The 19,196-nt window shown below is 40.3% G+C and overlaps 1 protein-coding gene across 1 annotated transcript in view; it reads right to left on the bottom strand.

Moving 5' to 3' along the window:
- Nucleotides 1–19,196, bottom strand: part of LOC125460655 (ELKS/Rab6-interacting/CAST family member 1-like) — a 730,867-nt gene that overhangs the window by 637,137 nt on the left and 74,534 nt on the right. Inside the window, exon 8 of the mRNA XM_059652379.1 lies at nt 7,428–7,595. Within this exon, the coding sequence (XP_059508362.1) occupies nt 7,428–7,595 (168 nt within the window). The remainder of the gene's footprint in view (nt 1–7,427; nt 7,596–19,196) is intronic.

Genomic DNA, 19,196 nt, shown 5'->3' with positions numbered 1-19,196 from the left:
ATAACAATGAAGCACCTGAAGTGTCATCAGAGCATGTAACCTACACTGTTCAATTTACAAAAGTATGTTTTCCCTGGTATTTTCAAGAAGTGTCTAATGACACCAACAATTCTAACTGTCTGCACATACACACCTGTGCTTTTTTTTTAAAAAAAAGCCAAAATTTTAAAATAAAACAATCTTACTTTATTTAAGTTTTCTTATCTTCACCAATATTTGTTAGTTTTATTTTTAAGATTTTGTTAGGCTATTGTTCTTTCTTTTAATTTATTTGAGATTTTGCTGCTACTGTACATGCACTTGGTGTTTGCAAACACAATATTTTCTTTGCAACAGAACTTGGATTGCTGGTATATTTGAGATTGTTTGTACACAGAACAATGAACAGCACTGGCTCTAAACAACTCACAGCTTAAGTACTGTGATGAGACTGTCCATCTGACAAATATGTGTTCAAAAATCAATAACAGATCAATAACTGGGTCAGAGTAACAATTGAAGAGTGTATAAAGCGATAACACAAGCACTGTGAAGCAAGAAATATGGTATGAGGTTGTTAGATTGGGAGATGGAATTTGAAGCAATGCATCTAAGTAAATTGCTGTGAAGGTAGAGGACTTCCATGGTGAAATGTCAAGTTCATATCCTCATTAATCACAGGGCTAACTGAAGCAGTTCTGCTTATAAATGGTCAACAATGTGTCACTTCTTTGCATGGCATGATAGTTCAGGGTTAATTGATGACACCCACATCAAGGGAATCTGGTCAACTGCCTTCAATGATCTGCAGGAGGACTTGGAGATCAAAAGGAGAAAATTGTCTTTTTTCTGGCATGGGGCTGGCCTGCATCTGCATATTAAAGATATTTGAATTGCCTTAATTCTGTGCAAGTATAATAAAAATATTGGCAAAATATGCAATGAGATTACTCAAGAGTCAGGAAAGGTCACAGAGTCAATATTATTGATTGTTTGTGTTTCTGTCAATACATTTCCGTACTGAGAAGTTAGCACTTCCAAAAATTCAAAACAATGACACTTTTTTCATAAAAAGGGAGACAAAGGCATAGACCACATGGTGGGAAGTGAATCAACAGAGAAAGAAACCTACACTGTTGTCTGGCCCAGCAGTGAACCTTCACAGCTACTGTCTCTACTGTATGATTTCAAATACCTCTGGACAATTGAGATCGTCTAAGAAAAATAAAGAGTGAAATTCACAGTGGACACTGGAGAAATTTGTGTGGAGCGATCACAGCAGGGGAGCAGTTAAGTTGATAGCTTTTTGAAGTAAATCTATGAAGTGAGTAGAGAGGGTTCTTTTTGATTGTATGTTTTTATTGAGATCGGTCTCTTGATTAAACTTTAAAACGTTTAATCTGGAGCATTGTTTTTAGAGGAGCTATTTTCAGGGTCTGTTAAAATGCAAAGATGGCCTTCAGTAGAGCGAGATAGGAGGAACTGCTGATGCTGCAGTCTGAGATAACAAGGTGCAGAGCTGGATGAACATAGCAGGCCAGGCAGCTTCAGAGGAGCAGGAAAGCTGACATTTTGAGTCTGAACCCTTCTTCAGAAACGGGGGAGAAGAAGGAGGCTCTGACATGAATAGAGAGAAGGGGAGGCGATGATAGAAGGTGGATAGAGGAGCAGATAGGTGGAGAGAAGACAGACAGGTCAGGGAGGCAGGGATGAGGCTAGTGGGTAGGAAGTGGGAGTGGGAAGGTTGGTCCGTGAGGTGAGAGGGTGGATAGGTGGGAGAAAAGACAGACAGATCAAGGAGGCGGGGACGAGATGGGGTGGTCTTGGGATGAGGTTGGGGGTGCGAAGGTTTTGAAGCTTGTGAAGTCCACATGGAGACCATTGGGCTGCAGGATTCCCAAGTGGAATATGAGGTGCTGTTCTTCCAGCCTTCAGGTCGCATCGTTGCGGCACTGGAGGCGGCCCAGGATGGACATGTTGTCCAAGGAGGGGGAGGGGGAGTCGAAGCAGTTCGTGACTGGGTGCTGTTGTTGTTTGTCATGAACACAACATAGGTGCTCCACAAAGCAGTCTCAAAGCCTACAATTGGTTTCCCCCGATGCAGATGAGGCCACATCGGGAACAGTGGATACAATATATATCACATTAACAGATGTGCAGATGAACTTCTGTTTAATGTAGAAGGTTTTCTTGGGGCCTGGGATGGAGGTGGGGTGTAGTGCAGGGGCAGGTGTAGCACTTATTGCAGTTGCAGGGAAGAGTGTGGGGTGGACAAGGGAGTTACGAAGTAACTCCGGAAGGCAGATAAGGGTAGGGAGGGAAATATATCCTTGGTAGTGGAGTCAGATTGCAGGTGGTAGAAGTGGCAGAGAATGATGTGTTGGATCTAAAAGGTTGATGGGGTGATACGTGAGGAGGCTCACGTGACTCCCTCATCCACTCCAGACTCCCCACTAGCTTTGTGGAGCACCTAGGCTTGGTTCATGACAAACGACCACACCTCCCAGTCACAAACCACTTCAACTCCCCCCTCCCACACCTTGGACGACATGTCCATCCTGGGCTTCCTCCAGTATCATAATGATGCCACCCAAAGACTGTAGCAACAGCACCTCATATTCCACTTGAGAACACTGCAGCCTAATGGTCCCAATGTGGACTTCACAAGCTTCAAAATCTCCACACCCATGACCTCATCACAAAACCAGCCCTGCTTGTCTCCACCTCCTTCACCTGTCCGTCTTTTCTCCCAATTATCCACTTCTCCCACCTCACTGACCGACCCCCACCCCCACTTCCTACCTACTAGCCTCATCCCTGCCTCCTTGGCCTGTCTATCTTCCATCCCACCTACCCGCCCCTCCCTCCTCACTGACCAACCCCCATTTCAACTCCGTACCTACACTCACCTTTGCTGGCTTCATCCCGCCCCCGTGACCTAACCGTCTTCTCTCCACCTATCTGCTCCTCTATCCACCTTCTATCACCACCTCCGCCTCTCCCTATTTATTTCAGAGCCTCCTTCCCATCCCCCATTTCTGATGAAGGGTCCAGACCCAAGACATCAGCTTTCCTGCTCGGCCTGCTGTGTTAATCCAGCTCTACACCTTGTTATCCTCAGTAGAGTGATGTGCTTTTCCTGCTGAATGTGGGATATTAAGGAAAGTTTACATGTTATGGATGGGTATCTCTGCAGGAAATGTGCCTGGTTGCAAATCCTATCTAATCGCATGGATCAGTTGGAGTGGCACTTCAAGGCAATGAGGAATTTATAGAAGCTGGGGGTATGATTGATGGCAGTTGCAGGATGGGAGATGAACTGAAGACACAGTCAGGTAGATGGGTGACCTTCAAGAAAGTTGGGAGAGGGAAAGTAGTGTAGAAGTCTCCTGTGGCTATCCCCATCTCAAACAAGTATTCTGTTTTGGAAAATGTAGGGGGTGATGCACTTTCAGGGGAGTGTAACACCAACAGCCAGGTGTCTGGTACCGAGCCTGGCTCTTATGTGACAAAGGGTAGGCTAGTACCAAGTGGTCAATTATGATGGGGTACTCTCTAGTCAGAGGCACAGGCTGACAGCAAGAAATCAGAATGATTTGTTGCCTCCCTGGTGCCAGGGTCAAGGATAACTCTGAGAGGCTGCAGAATATTCTCAAAGGCAACGGGGACCGGGAGGACGTTGTGGTATACATTGATATAATGACATTGGAAGACATAAGGACGAGATTCTGAGGACAGAATATGTGAAGTTAGGTGGAAACTTAAAAAGGAGATCCTTGAGGGTAGTAATATCTGGGTTACTCCCACTGCCATAAACTAGTGAGGATAGGAATAGGAGGGTACAGCAGATGAATGCGTGGCATTGGAGCCGGAGCACAGGAACAGGGTTCACATTTTTGGGTCATTGGCATCTCTTCTGTGGTAGAAGTGACCTGTACAAAAAGGACAGATTGGACCTGAATTGGAAAGAGACTAATAAACTGGCAGGGACCTTTACTAGTGCTGTTCAGGAGAATTTAAACGAGTTAGGGAAGGAGGGGAACCGAGGGAGTCAGTGAGGAAAGAGAGCAGTCTGAGACTGATACAGTTAGGAAAAGGAGCAAGTCAAACAGTCAGGGCAAGTAGGAACAAAGCAGAGAATAAAGTAGGACTGAAAAATTGAACTGCATTTATTTCAAAGCAAGAGGCCTAACAGCTAAGGCAGATGAACTCGGGGCATGGTTGGGAACATGGGATTGGGATATCATAGCAAATACAGAGACATGGGTCAGGGGTGGACAGGACTAGCAACTTAATGTTCCAGGGTATAGGTGCTATAGGAAGGATAGAAAAGTGGGAGGTTGGGGGCAAGACAGGTGGGGGAAGTGGCATTTTTGATTAAGGATATCATGACTACTGTACTTAGAGATGATATTTCTGGGAATACATTCAGGGAAGTTACTTGGGTGGAACTGAGAAAGAAGAAAGGGATGATCACCTTATTAGGATTGTACTATAGACACCCAATCGTGGGAAATTCAGAACTGAATTTGTTTAAGGGATCTCAGTTATTGGTGAGAATAGGAGGGTGGTTATTGAAGGGAATTTTAATTTTCCTGACAGAGGCTGGGACTGTCATACTGTTAAGGGCTTGGAGGGAGAGAAATTTGATAACTGTGTACAAGAAAATTTTCTGATTCAGTATGCAGATGTACTGACTAGAGAAGGTCCAAAATTTGACCTACTCTTGGGAAATAAGGCAGGGCAGGTGACTGAGGTGTCAGTGGGGGACTACTTTGGGGACCAGTGACCATAATTCTATTAGTTTTTAAGTAGTGATGGAAAAGGACAGACCGGATCTAAAAGTTAAAGTTCTAATTTGGAGGAAGGCCAATTTTGATGGTATTAGCCAAGAACTTTCAGAAGTTGATTGGGGAAGGATGTTCGCAGGTAAAGAGACAGCTGAAAAATGGGAAGCATTCAAAAATGAGATAACGACAGTCCAGGGACAGTACGCTCCTGTTAGAGCGAAGGGCAAGGCAGGTAACTGTAGGGAATGTTGAGTGACTGGAGAAATTGAAGTTTTGGTCAAGAAAAAGAAGAAAGCATATGTCAGGTATAGACAGCAGGAATAGAGTGAATCCCGAGAAGGGTAAAAGGCAGTAGCAGTACTCTTCAGAGGGAAGTCAGAGGGCAAAAGGGGACATGAAATAGCTTTGTCAAATAAGGTGAAGGAGAACTCAAAGGATTCTAAAAATACATTACGGACAAAAAGGTAACCAGGTAGAGAATAGGGTCTGTTAAAGATTAGCAAGGCCTCTTATACGAGAAACTACAGGAGTTGGAGCAGATTCGCTGTGTAGATGATGATGGAAGATAGAGAATAGGGGAAATAAATAGCAATATCTTGAAAAATGCCCATATTAAAGAGGAGGAGATATTGAACATCTTAAATACACAAAAGGTGGATAAATTCCTGGGACCTGATCAGGTGTACCCTAAAACTCTGTAGGAAGTGATGGAAGAGATTGCTAGTCCCCTTGCTGTGACATTTGTATCATCAATTGCCTTAGGTGATATGCCGGAAGCCTAGAGGTTGGCTATAGCTGTGCCACTGTTTAAGAAAAGGTGTTAACAGGGAACTACAGACCAGTGAGCCTGAAATCAGTGAAGGGCAAATCAAGGGACAGGATTTACACATATTTGGAAAGGCGAGGACTGATTAGTCAACATAGCATTCCCTGGGAAATCATGTCTCGCTAACTTGATTGAGATTTTTGAAGAAGAAACAAAGACAACTGATGAGGGCAGAGAGGTGGATGTGATCTATATGGACTTCAGTAGGGCGTTCAACAAGGTCCTTCATGGTAGATTGGTTAGTCAGGTTAGATCACATGGAATACAGGGAGAATTTGGATACAGAACTAGCTTGGAGGTAAAGGACAGAGGGTGTTGGTGGAGGGGTGTTTTTCACTCTGGAAGCCTGTGAGCAGCCGTGTGCCACAAGGATCAGAGCAGGTCCAATCCTTCTTATCACTCACAAAAATGATTTGGATGTGAATATAGGAGATATGGTTGGTAAGTTTTCAGATGACTCGATAATTGGAGGTGTAATGGACAGCAAAGAAGGTTACCTCTGAGTACAACAGGATCTTAGTCAGATGGGATAATGGTCTGAGGAGTGGCAGATGGAGTTTAATTTAGATAAACGCGAGGTGCTGCATTTTGGAAAGGCAAGTCACAGCAGGGCTTATACACTTAGTAATAAGGTCCTGGGGAGTGTTGCTGAAGAAAAAGAGATCTTGGAGTGCAGGTTCATAGTTCCTTGAAAGTGGAGTTGCAGGTAGATAGGATAGTGAAGGTGGCATCTGGTATGCTTGCCTTATTGGTCAATGCATGGGGTATAGGGGTTGGAAGATCATGCCACAATTGTACAGGACATTGGTTTGGCCACTTTTGAAGTACTGCAAGCAATTCTGGTCTTTGCCCGATACGAAGGATGTTGTGAAACTAGAAAGGGTTCAGATAAGATTTACAAGGATGTTGCCAGGGTTGGAGGGTTTGACCTATAGGGAGAGGCTGAACAGGCTGGGCTATTTTCCCTGGAGCATCAGAAGCTGAAGGGTGATGGTATACAGGTTTATAAAATCATGAGAGGCATGGATACGGTAAATGGGTAAGGTCTTTTCTCCAGGGCGGGGGAGTCCAAAACTAGAGGGCATTGGTTTAAGGTGAGCAGGAAAAGATTTAAAAGGAATGCAACGGCAACTTTTTCAAGCAGAATGTGGTGCATGTATGGAATGAGCTGCCAGAGGAAGTGGTGGAGGCTGATTATAACATTCAAAGGCATCCGGATGACTAAATACAGGAAGGATTTGAGACAGATATGGACCAAATGCTCGCAAACAGGACTAGATTTATACAAGATATCTGGACAAGTTAGACCGAAGGGTTTGTTTCGGTACTGTATATCTCTATGACTCTATATACATTTATGCTATCAATCTTGGTAAAGAAACAGTAATGTGCAAACATTACATTCCAGCATACTCATTACATTTGTCAAGCTGAATGTTAAATGATACTGACATCTAAGTTTGGTATACCCATTCTCCAAAATCAAAAAATCTCTGACATTTGACCATATCCTAGATGGAGACATTCATGCTACCAGTGATGCAAAAATAGTTGCCACTGAGAACTACTCGAAGCATTGTAATTATGCAAAAGTCCGGCTTCTGCCTTATTTACATAATAACATCACTGCGAATGGTTGTCGCATGATTCACAGCACAGACCACTTTACAAAAGCAATTGGTAATGGTCATGTGAACAATATTTCATTTTTCAGTACCCTTGATTCAACCCCATGTTGCACTGCACTTTAAAGAATTTCACGTTTATCCATGGAAATTAAATATTGCCTCCCAAAATCCCAGTTCCATAAATATTTGAAATTATTTACTCACTTTCTTTTGTAAGACATTGACTTTTCGCTCTTTGACTTCCATCATGTCCTTCAGATCACGGATCTCGCCAGCTAAAATTCCTTTCTCTTCAGCCATTTCCTGCATCTGTTTTGACTTTTTATTTAACGTACTCTCCTTCTCTTCCAGCCGCAGACGCAGTGCATCGACCTGGATACAGCAATGACTACGTTATTTCATGATACAAGGTATCTACTTATCAGCGACGTCCACGCATTAGGAAAATAATTTCTGTCACACAGTTCATGCTACTACTATGGAAATTGGGCAAATGGATTATGCAAGCTTATGAATTTATTTTATGAAAGATCATTCAATCTCTAGCATATTTCCGAAGATACAAGCTTACAACTGGCATATTTACGGGCTGTGAAGTGTAGATTCAGCCTTGGCATAATCCAACATACTGAATGTCATATATTCATTAAAACTTTACCATTGCAGCGATAACACATCCAGTACTCAATGACTTTCTTGCAATTTGTTTCCCCACACACTTCACATTGAAAGAACATCGTACTATTAGAAGAATCTGCATGGTCAAATGTTGTCCAACAGAAAGTGCTGATGAGCCACACACGAGGCTATGTGACAACTTTGCTAGAAACACCTTTGCCACTGAACACAGGCTAGGGTAGTTCACATGTCCATGTTTGATCAAATAGTTGCAATTCAATAGCCAAACTGAAGCATTCGAGAATCTACACTTTCCACTTTCATCAATTCGCTGATAAACACACATGAATGTTTAAGGACATATTCATGGAAAGAAGAGTATTGCGATCTCATACAAAAAAATCAGCCCTGTTTATTTTCCTGGTTATTCATATCAAGCTCAAAGGCATGTATTGTATAACACTGATCTAAGGCAAATATATGGAGGAAACAGCAATATCCAGAAATTAACCACATTTAAAAATACAATGTTAAATTTTAATTTGTGTACTTCAGAAATGGCTGTTACAAATATCCAGTGCTATTGCACTCCAAATGTTGACACTGTTTCTCTTCCAACAGAAAATACGAATACCTGAGATTTTTTCATTATTTTCCACCTTTATTGTGGATGATTTGCAAGTGAAGTAGGATTTCTATTTGGAAAATATTAGGTATGCCACATTGCCATAAGGTTTGATTAAATTGGGTTCTGGAGCTGGTACAGCTGAGAAATAAGCAAAAAAAAATCTACCGGGAGGTGTATGCCAGATGCAGAGCACTCACATAAACGGCTTTATTCGATTTGGGAGTCTCTTTGTAATATAGACAAGAAAGTGAGATCCATGCTTGAGCTGAGGTATCCACAATCATGAGGTGTTGACTGAATGTTGGAGAATTTCAGGTCAGATGTTAATAGAAGCGTTTCAATAAAACTCATATCTCAAAACAGTACGAACAGTGAGGAGAATTTAAGTGAATTCCTAAAATTCATGGCACATCCCTGTTTGGTCCCAAGTGAAGGAACCTATAAGATCCTCCAAAGTACAAGGAAACTCTTGGGTGGAAATGAGAAAATTTACGAAATAAGGAATTAAGCTAGTAGCTTGCTTGCTTACTTGCTCTGACTTTAATGTTTTCATTTAAAACTGAGTTCTTTCAGTTAATAGCTCAAAGACTGCATTTGTAAAAGTCCACAGTCGCCACTGAGATCATTTGCGATTTGCAATGGCCCATGGGGAAAAATGAAAGCAACATCTCATCTTGGAGTGATGGTCCTTTAAAGAACAGGATTTGATTTCTTGTTAAGATGATGTGACTAGGTCAACTGAGTTTATCTAGAAGAAAATAGGTCAACAAGTTCATTTTAAGCGTCATTGATACTCTGTTTAAGTAGTTTTGTTCGGAATTTAGAACAAGCTCCAGTTAAGGAAATATCTCATTCGTTGAATTCTGTTGGCATTCTGGGTATTGGCTAAGAGTAACCAAAGGACTCCACCAATAATGTGTTGGGTAGGAAGCATGTGTTTTAGATACAAAGCTCAATAGTTAAGGAATACAGGTGGAGAAAAATTCTGACCTGCGATGTCTACACTTTATACTGTCAGAAACGCATTTTGAACCTGGGAATAGTTGGAGAGATTTGACAAAATACTTTGTGAGACCAGAAGGCCTCAGAAATCACAGTCTAAGTACGAAGTTGTCGACAGTACCAACACAAAGCAGATCATCTTCCAAACTGAAACAGTATTTGACTTGTGGGTTTTGCAATAAATATCAAAGGAATATAGATTTGGAGTAAAGACATCCCAACTTAAAGTAATCATGTTCAATCCAGTTTTATTACATTTAATGTGACAGACAATTTAAGATAAAATATTGTTACAAAAGTTCATGATCTGTGATGTTTTTTTACCACAGTGAAATTATTTTGTTAACTTAAGAACCTTGTGGTTTGATTCTTCGAGTTAATGCCAGGCTTTTCAGATTCCAACAAAGTCAAAAACATTACTTGTCAATACTGATCTTAACACATTATAAAATCAAAAATATTTCACAAGAGAAATCAGAGCTCTCATTACTTTCTTTTGATTCTGCCAAGTGATGAAACTCAGCAAAAAAAACTCAAGTTGATGGTGCACTCTTCATCTTGTAGATCTAGAAAATAAATTTGACTCCACATCCAGAAGTCTTTCTATTCATCTGACTCCATTATAAACATGATACAAAAGTTATACACAATCCGCACCACTTATAATGCTCGTGTTTATATCAAACAAATACTGCTATCATTTGCCATTTCCACATAATATTATTTCAGTGGAACTGCCTTTCTGTCCACAGCTTCTAAGGGTGCATGGCTATTAATTACATGTATCAGTCTTTGGTGATAAGTGTGATGAAGAGGTTGCCTTACAGGCTATATTAGAAATTAGGTAGCATTCTTTTGTCAGTCTGTTTAATCCAATATCTATCAATTGAAGAGGAATGTTCCCTCTGAGCTGCACAGGTACACAGCCAGGCAACTGGGAGCTTACAAATATACTTAAGCCATTCAAGAGCAATTTTTCAAGAAAGGTCACTGACCCGACAAGTTTACTGCACAGATACTGTTTAACTTGCTAAGTTTTTCTAGTTTTCTTTGTTCTCATTTCACCTAAAAGCAAAGCAACCTTTAGCACCAGCAGATGCAGGTCAATCCTAGAAAGGTACCAAACAATGCAACAAGTCAGGCATTCACAGCAAATACAAGTTCGAGGAAATACCACTCAAGAGCTACTTCTTTAATAGTGTGGGCAAGCAAATCAAGAGATCGGGACCAAAAAGTTAGGTATAGAATGTCATATTGGCTGCTAATATTAAACTGATTTTGTTTTACACTTCATGGTTTTGTTATCCACTGCTTACACAGGACAAAATGCAGCAATATCAATGCCCTTCCACCAAATTCTGGTGACTGCACTAGCCTTTTCAAGGCTTTAACTTCTTAAAAACACGACATTCTTTTCTAATATCTTGCCATCTTTTGTTTCTCCAATGTACTATTTAATCATAAAACAATCTGACCAAGTACTTTTAGTCTTAATGCATTCTAGGTTATCTCCTGCTTTTAAGATCAGTGGCTGCATTCTTCCATCAGCACATGATGGCAGATATGCAGCAAGTCAAATCAGTTAGAAATGGTTAGCATCAAATTGTGTACTTTTGATGATGACAGAAGTCCAATCCAAGACAGGCATGTTCTGCCAAAAGGGCTGCATGTGTGGTTATCAGATGTAATGGGTTGCTGTTTTCAGTGTTAGTAGCTACTGCGAAACTACTGTTAGCCAATGAGCACTGCTTGGTACAAACCAGCCCAGAGGTGCCATCATCATTTTTCTATCATCAGCTAGTGTCTCCTAGATGTGACCAGCTATGCTCAGGGTGCTTATTCCATGCCTTCAAACATCCTTAAGACGGAGCTTTCTGTGTTACGCTGGTTATTCGGATCCAGTTACCTCTCCAAACAGAAAATCCTTCAGTATGTGACCATTGTGCATCCTGTGAACAGGATTAAGCTAATAAAGTCAGCTCCATATGATAAACACCAACATATTTGGGACACCTTTGCTTTTGAAAGGACTGCAGTATTTATCATTTCATCACTCAATTAGATGTACAGAATATGCTGCAATAGCCCTAGTGAAAGATTTTCAGCCTCCTTTCTTGATAGTTCTAAGTTATTCATGTTTCACATACTGCAAAGTGTGGGGAACACCAGCCTCAAAAACCACATGTTGCTTTAAAGGGTCAGCTTTTTTTTTCATTTATGGGATGAGGGCATTGCTGACTTGCCCATCCCCAATTGCCTCCCCTTGAGCTTGATGCTATTCCATGCATATTTTGCAAGCTGGTTAAAAGGTGGTCACTATTTTTCTAATTCATATATCAAGTTCTATGTCATGTTACAGATTGCCATGATAGATTCAAGATGGCAGAATTTGCTGATTGTTTTCTACGGCATATTACTTGTGATTGGAGAAGATTTTTCTCATTCTTTCAAGGAATAAAATACTCTGGCTAGGTGAGTATTTATGTGCAATCCTAACTATCCTGGAAAAGGTGGTGGTAGGAGACTTTTTTGAATAACCACAATCCCTTTGAGGTAGGTACATTGATAGTGCTATTAGGGAGGGAGTTCACAAGTTTTGATCCAGTAACAATAAAGGAATGGTGATACAGTTCCAAGATTAGGATTGTGCGTGGATTGGAGGGGAAATTGCAGGTGATGGTGGTCCCATGCATCAGCTGTCCTAGTCCTTTTAGATCATATAACACGACATGTCCCAATGCCCACAGCTTTCTTAATTGTTATAGTATGGAACTTGCTTTTAAGTATAGATGAAAAAAAAAACACAACCATGTGCTGCCCAGTGTGCAAAAGACCACATTAGAGTCACATCTTCAAATCTGAGCACAAACTCATACACAAGGATGTTTAAAAGTGGACAGGTTACTTAGAAGAATACTGGGGCAACAGGAAACTAAAATGGATGACCAGCAATAGGCTATTTAGCCCTTAAACCAAGTTAATCAAATCATGGCTAATGAGCATCACCATTTAATCACTACTTACCCCTAACCAATTACATTTAGCCAATAAAAACCTGTTCCACTAAACTTTATAAATTTTAATTAAAACAGTGTTTAGGATTTCCAATTTTTTAAAAATGAAATCAATGAATTAATGAGACAGGTGTTCTACGGTAGATTGTTTCTCATCAACCTGTTCAGGGCAGGTGGGACTAGAACCTGGGCTGTCTGGCTCATACTACTACTGGGAGACAGAACTGTTTGCATGTTGAGATGGAGGTGGATGCAAGGCCAGTCATGCAGTATGCACAGAAATTATACTCTTTAGCTTAAAAACTATGAAGTTGAATGGTAACTGCGTGACAAAGGCAGAAAAGGCAGAAAGATGAACAGCAGAAGTACTGAAGCAGAGTCATGTTAATTTTGAACAGGTGAAGGTTCATGATGAGTTTATAGCAGGTGAATTCTTGGAGGATAGGACACTGAAAGAATCATAAAACATTTCAGTGAGGAAAACATTTATACCTTTCTAGCCAAATCAGTGTAATCTTGTCCAAGATTATCCCTCTCCCTTGGAAAAGAAACAAGTCAAAAAACTGGACCAAGTCAGACATGATCACATCACCCATGAAGAAGTTGGAGTTAGTGAATTTTTAACATCATAGGTTTATTTGCTGAAGCATGTTTGCAAGCTGAAGCTCTGAGAAAAAGGAGATATATGATCCAGAAGGCAGTAATGGCTGAACAACTGGAGAATTTAGGTCAAATAATCTGTTGATGCCTTCTGTCTTAGCTCACTCCAAAAGGACAGTTGCAATTGCTCCTATAGAGGCAAAACTTGTGTTTCAAAACCACAGTGTAAATGAGATGCTGCAACATCTGAACCTAAATTCCATTATGCAGCCACTTCCGTAACGTGGTAAGGAGCATTCTCAGCACTTAATAAATTCAACCTGAGCTGAAATCAGAATAAGAATAATTGGTGCTGTAATGAGATACAGAAAAAGCAGAAACATATTCTGTTTGCCACCACAGATGTCACACAAAAAAACACAAACTATATCATGTGCACTTTTCTAAGCAGGGGACTAACTAAAAAAAAACTTACAAAAATACAGAGCAATTATTGTCAATTATACATCAATTATATGCAGTCTTAATGTGGTCAAATGATACAAAGTTCTGACAAAAAATACATGATTGAAAACGTTTGCCAAAAATATAAAAATATGGCCCTTGGTTGTGCTTTTCTTCACTCAACCATTACTGTCAGTTATGGAAGTTGAACAAACAGCTTGTTTGGACTAAGAGCCGTAATGTTCTGTGAATGCGAGTGGCTAACATTATTCAGCAGTGACTGGCAGCAGGACTGGCCCACCCAGAGAGTAAGAATGATGTTGCTGAACCTTGGAAAACTACAGCTGTAAGCACAAAGACTAAGAGGTTAAAAACAGAGAATGGATTGTTAAGTTTCTTGAAAAAGAAAAGAAAATAATCTTGGGGTAGGAGAGGAGTTCATTTTTCTCTTCATCTGAAGACAGGAGTTCCAAGCAATTTCCTGTGGGTACTATTGTGGAATTTCACCCCCTACCAGTTTTATTGCTCCTTTGTTTCATTGACTGCAGCTATAGGAGCACATAATGATTGATTAACACTCGGTTGCTATATTCAGTTGTCTGTAACCAACTCTCAGCATTTGCAACCCTCAAATCCCCACGTATTCTGTGCCTTGAAATGCTTCAAATGCTTTGGTAAGCATGGACCTTAGTCCTGGATCCTGAAGTTAAACGCCATTGCAAAGTTCCTGAGATTAGTCAGCACGGGGATCCTTAGATCTTGAATCACTTTCGTTCTTCAAAAAAGTTGATAACTAATCCAATTGGATTGATAAACAGTGACAAATAGCACAATTTTATTGACTTAAATGCTATGACTCCATCTTGTAAATTGTGAACACCACAACAGGGCTCGCCTTCAGCTTTTAGGAGTTATGATTATTGAAGGGTATCATGGCCACCCAAGACTTCTGATACAGCCTGAGATTTTGCATTTAAAACTCAAAAGCAATGGACAGGCAATCCCTGGGTTATGAATGGGTTTCATTTTTATGTATGCTCATAAATCAATTTGTATGCAAGTCAGATCACAATTTAATAAAATAAACACAGCCTATTCTAAGTACAGGTGAACACTTGCAGGTCAGATCTTTAAAAATAATGTTAATATACCTTCGTATGGGATCTTGTTTATAAGTTTGAGCTTCATAAGTTGGATGTTCAAAAATAAAAACGCCAACTCACTAACACCAACTGTTTTAAACTAAGTTTCCTTGTGCAAGATTTAAATAGAAATTGTATCATAGCACACTCTAGTGGCATGCAACTTTCACTGCTAATATAATACAAATGCATTGCTACAGTCAAGCTGAGAGAGCGTGCTGCAAACACTAACCTGAGCAATCTGACCTGACAGTGAACACCAAACTGGGAATCTACGAAGTCTGCAATCTTTACACACTTCTCTGCAGTGCCAATATCTGGGTGACACGTATTAGGCAAGAGAGAAAAAGGTTAACCATTTCCAACTTTGCCGTCTCAGACATATCCTTGACATCTCTCGGTACAGCAAGATCAACTCAGGCCAGGGACAGTGCAATTCCATCAGCACACACTCAATACTAATTTAACATCACAAGATTATAAAATGTATAAAGCCAGAAGCAGACCATTCAGCCAGAGTCTGCTGTGCCATTCAATGAGACCATGGCTGATCTTATAAGTTTCAACTTCCTTTCGTCCCGTTTCCCACAGTCCTTGATTCTTTTACTCTTTAAAAGTCTGTCTACTTCAGCCCTGAACACACTGAATGACCCAGCCTTGACAGACCTCTGCAGTAGCGTATTGGATCATTGCCTGTGCCATCAGATGGTAGATAGGCTCTGAGGAGTCAGGTGGTGAATTACATGTTACAGAATTCCTAGTCTTTGAATTATTGTTGTAGCTACAGTATTTACACAGCTGGTCCAATTACATTTCTGGTTAATGGTGATCTCTAAGATATTGATAGTAGAAGATATGGCAATGGTTATGCAATTACGTGTCTTGGGGAGATGGTTAGATCCTCTCTTTCTGAAGATGGTGTTGTCCTGATGGATATTTTCATTCCCCTGACCTTCGTGGCAAATGCCATTCTTGCCACACATCAATTCAAGCCACGCCTTGTTGCATGCAAGTTAAGAGTGCTTCTCAGCTGAGAAGTTGTGAAACATGTTGAACATGTTGCAGTCATCAAGCATACATTCCCACTTCTGGCCTTAGAATTGAGGGATGTTCATTGATGAAGCAGATGTAGGTGTTTGGGACATCTACTAACTGAGGCATCAACTACTTAATATGTGCCCTCACTTTCCAAAGAAATGATGTAATTTGCAGTGCTAAATAATATCTTTCATTACTTTGCTGATATCGACTGATGGTACAGTAAGTAGCCACATTGGGATGGTATCAGTGTTATGTTGTACAGGAACAGCTTGGCTAGGAACACAGCTAGTTCTGGAGTTCACATCTTCAGTATCACTGCCGGGTTGTCAAAATTACACACGGCCTGTGCTGAATCTATTGTCTCCAGGTATTTCTTGATATCACATGGAGTAAATTTAACGGTTTAAAACCGGCATGTGTGCTGGGAGTAACCTAAAGGGCCAGGATGGACCACCCACTTAGCACTTTTGAATGAAGATTGCTGCAAATGCTTTGTCTTGACCTCTACACAAATGTGCTAGGTTCCACCATAATTCAGGATAGGTATGATTGTGGAGCATCCTTTTCTGGTTAGCCCTTCAATTGTTGCTTACCATAAATAACAGGGTGAACTGGACTGCAGAGCTTTGATTGCATCTGTTGAGACAATACTTTGCCCTTTCTACAGTCTGTGTTAGCCCATTTGTGTTTTATGTATGCGTGGTGCTGCTCCTGGAATGCTCCCCTACACTGTTCATTAAAATAGTTTTGGTCCCTTGGCTCGATAGTAATAGCAGCATAAAAGCATGCCAGGACAGGTGGTTACAAATTGAGGTTGAATACAATTACTGCTGATTGGCACACAGCATCTCTTGGATGTGCCCTGTATTCAGCTGCTGGATCTGTTCCAAGTCGATCCCATTGATGATGCCAACAACACAGTAGAAAATGTCCTCACTCTGAAGACAGAGCTTAACCTTCTGTTAATTCTGCCAATACTATAATGTGCAGATGCATCTGCAACAGGTAGACTGGCAAGGGTGAGGTTAAGTAGATTTTTTCTTCCTGTTGATTCTTGTGTCGGCTGAAAGGTAGATATCATTCTGATAGATATGGACTTCAGGACTTAGTCAGCTCAGTCAGTAGTGGTGCTATGCAGCCATTCGTGATGATGGGTTGAAATTCTCTAACAAGAATACATTCTATAACCTTGATGCCCTCCATGTAGCATTAAATATGGAAGAGGATTGATTCTTTAGATCTTCTTAAACATATTTCGAAATGAGGAACTAAATGGCGTAATTTTAAAACATGTACAATGCTTTATAATTTGTTTAGATCCTTATTTCCTAAGTTAGCCTCTGCGCTGAACAATTCTACAATTTCTCCATTAGCTCTTCTTGAATTCATATCATGATTTCCTCACCCTCATTAATTCTCTTTCTTCATTAGAATTCTTTCACATACACCTCTATCAACCACTTATCAACCTCTCGATCATAACATCATCATTCCTTCATCATGTACATCTCCACATTCCTTTGTGCTTTGGAAAATGGAATCTCTTCCCTGGCTTACAGGTAATTTACTTTCAAAACTTCCAGTTCCTAGCCTTTGGCCTTTGTTATCCACAATGCTTTCTGTTCTAGCTTTGTCCCGCTTGTTCAAATATTTCTTCACCATCAATATTTATTCACAACTCCAGCCAAAATGTTCTCTTCCCAACCAACGTTACTGGGCTGGTAATCCAGAAGCCTGGACTAATGAGGTCAAATCTCCTCATGGCAATTGGGAGGGAAGTTCAATTGCTTTGTCAATTTGGAATAAAATTGAGTCTCACTAATCATCATGAAACTATGGAATTGTCCAAAAAAACTCATCTGGTTTACTAATGTGAAGTAGGGGAGGAAAACTGTCAATTTTACTTAATTTGGCCTACATATGACACCCGACCACTGTAATTAATTGACTCAATAATCCTCTGAAATAGTCCTGTAAGCTACTTTGCAATGATCAAGGCACTGTAAAAAAAATTGTCAATAAGAATAACAGTGTGTCACCCAGAATTGACATACGCAACAGCAATGACAATGAAATGTGTTGATCTACAGATGTTGCACAGTAATATCAGAATCAGAAAAGTCGTTCCACAGATTACTGAAGCAACAACTGGACGTAAGCATACTTGCCCAATCGTAACTTACAGCCAATGCTCAACAGTCCTCTATCACTAGTCCTCAGAATGTCCTGCTGCACCTTAAATTCGCCGGAAACTTACCAGAAGCACTGACAAAATGGCATGCAGTCAGACAAGAATGGTTCTTAGAGTTCTCAGTATTTATTCTAGACCTCCTGAAGTCCAAACTTTTTAGGTCAGAAATGGGCAATGAAATCAAATGCGTCAGCACTCTTCCATTTTGAACACCACTTTGAAGAAGCATGGAAGGTGTACTCCGGTTCTGTTTTCATTTTAGATTTCCAGCCCGATGGTATTTTGCTTTTAATAGATCACTAACCTTATTGGTTACATCTTCCTTAAAATTCTCATAATCCATTTCAAATGCCTCCATGACTTTGATTCCATCCTGCCCATCTCTCCAATCTTTGGATATTTGCATTCTTGTGATTCTGCAGTCTCTTCAGCATCTCCCATTTAATTGTGCCACCCTTGGCAGCTATAGCCTTATCTGTCAAGGCTTTAAGTTCTGGGAATTCCTCTGTAAATCGCAAGTTCTCATTTCTCCCTCAAAGCACTCCAAAAGAACTTTATTCTTAGTTCAAACTTCTGATCATCTGCCCAAGTACCACCTTATAAGCTGGGGTGTCAAATTTTGTTCGATAATATGTCTGTGAAACGCCCTGGATAAATGTACAATATAAAAGCAAATTGTTTTCGTTGTGGTCAAGAATATGATTCCATTTATTGGCTTCCCCATAATTCATCCAATGCAAATATTAGATCAACAAAGAATCATGGCCTGTATCATATGCCTCAGACAGTCACGTTCATCACCTCAGACTCACTGTGATGTTGCAAATAATGTTCTACAAGGGAAAATAATGCATGTGAACTAGTGTATTGTACTCACAGAAGAACAATTTACAGAGAAGAAAGTTAACAAAGAGGAAGGGATGGGAAGCAAATGGGAGGTTACTCACCAACAACTGGCAACTGAATCCTCAGACTCTGGAAGAGGTAGCTGCAGAGATAGTTGATGCAGTGGTTTTGAGCATTCAGAATTCATTAGATTCTGGAACAGCTCCCGAAGATTTGATAGTGGCAAAATTGCCCTACTTTATTAAAGGGAGGAAAGTTGAATCAGAGAACTGAATGCCAATTGACCTAAAAATCAATAGTAAGCAAAATGCTGAGATTTATTATCAATGATGTGATAACAGGGAAATTAGAAAATCATAATACGATTAAGCAGTGTCAACATAATTTATGAAATAGAAATTATGTTTGAAAATTAAGGGTATTCAATGGGTATAATCTAATTGGGAT

This window comes from Stegostoma tigrinum, chromosome 18 (assembly GCF_030684315.1).
Source record: "Stegostoma tigrinum isolate sSteTig4 chromosome 18, sSteTig4.hap1, whole genome shotgun sequence".
In the NCBI taxonomy this organism is placed as follows: Eukaryota; Metazoa; Chordata; class Chondrichthyes; order Orectolobiformes; family Stegostomatidae; genus Stegostoma; species Stegostoma tigrinum.
This window is presented reverse-complemented; position numbering and strand designations above follow the sequence as displayed.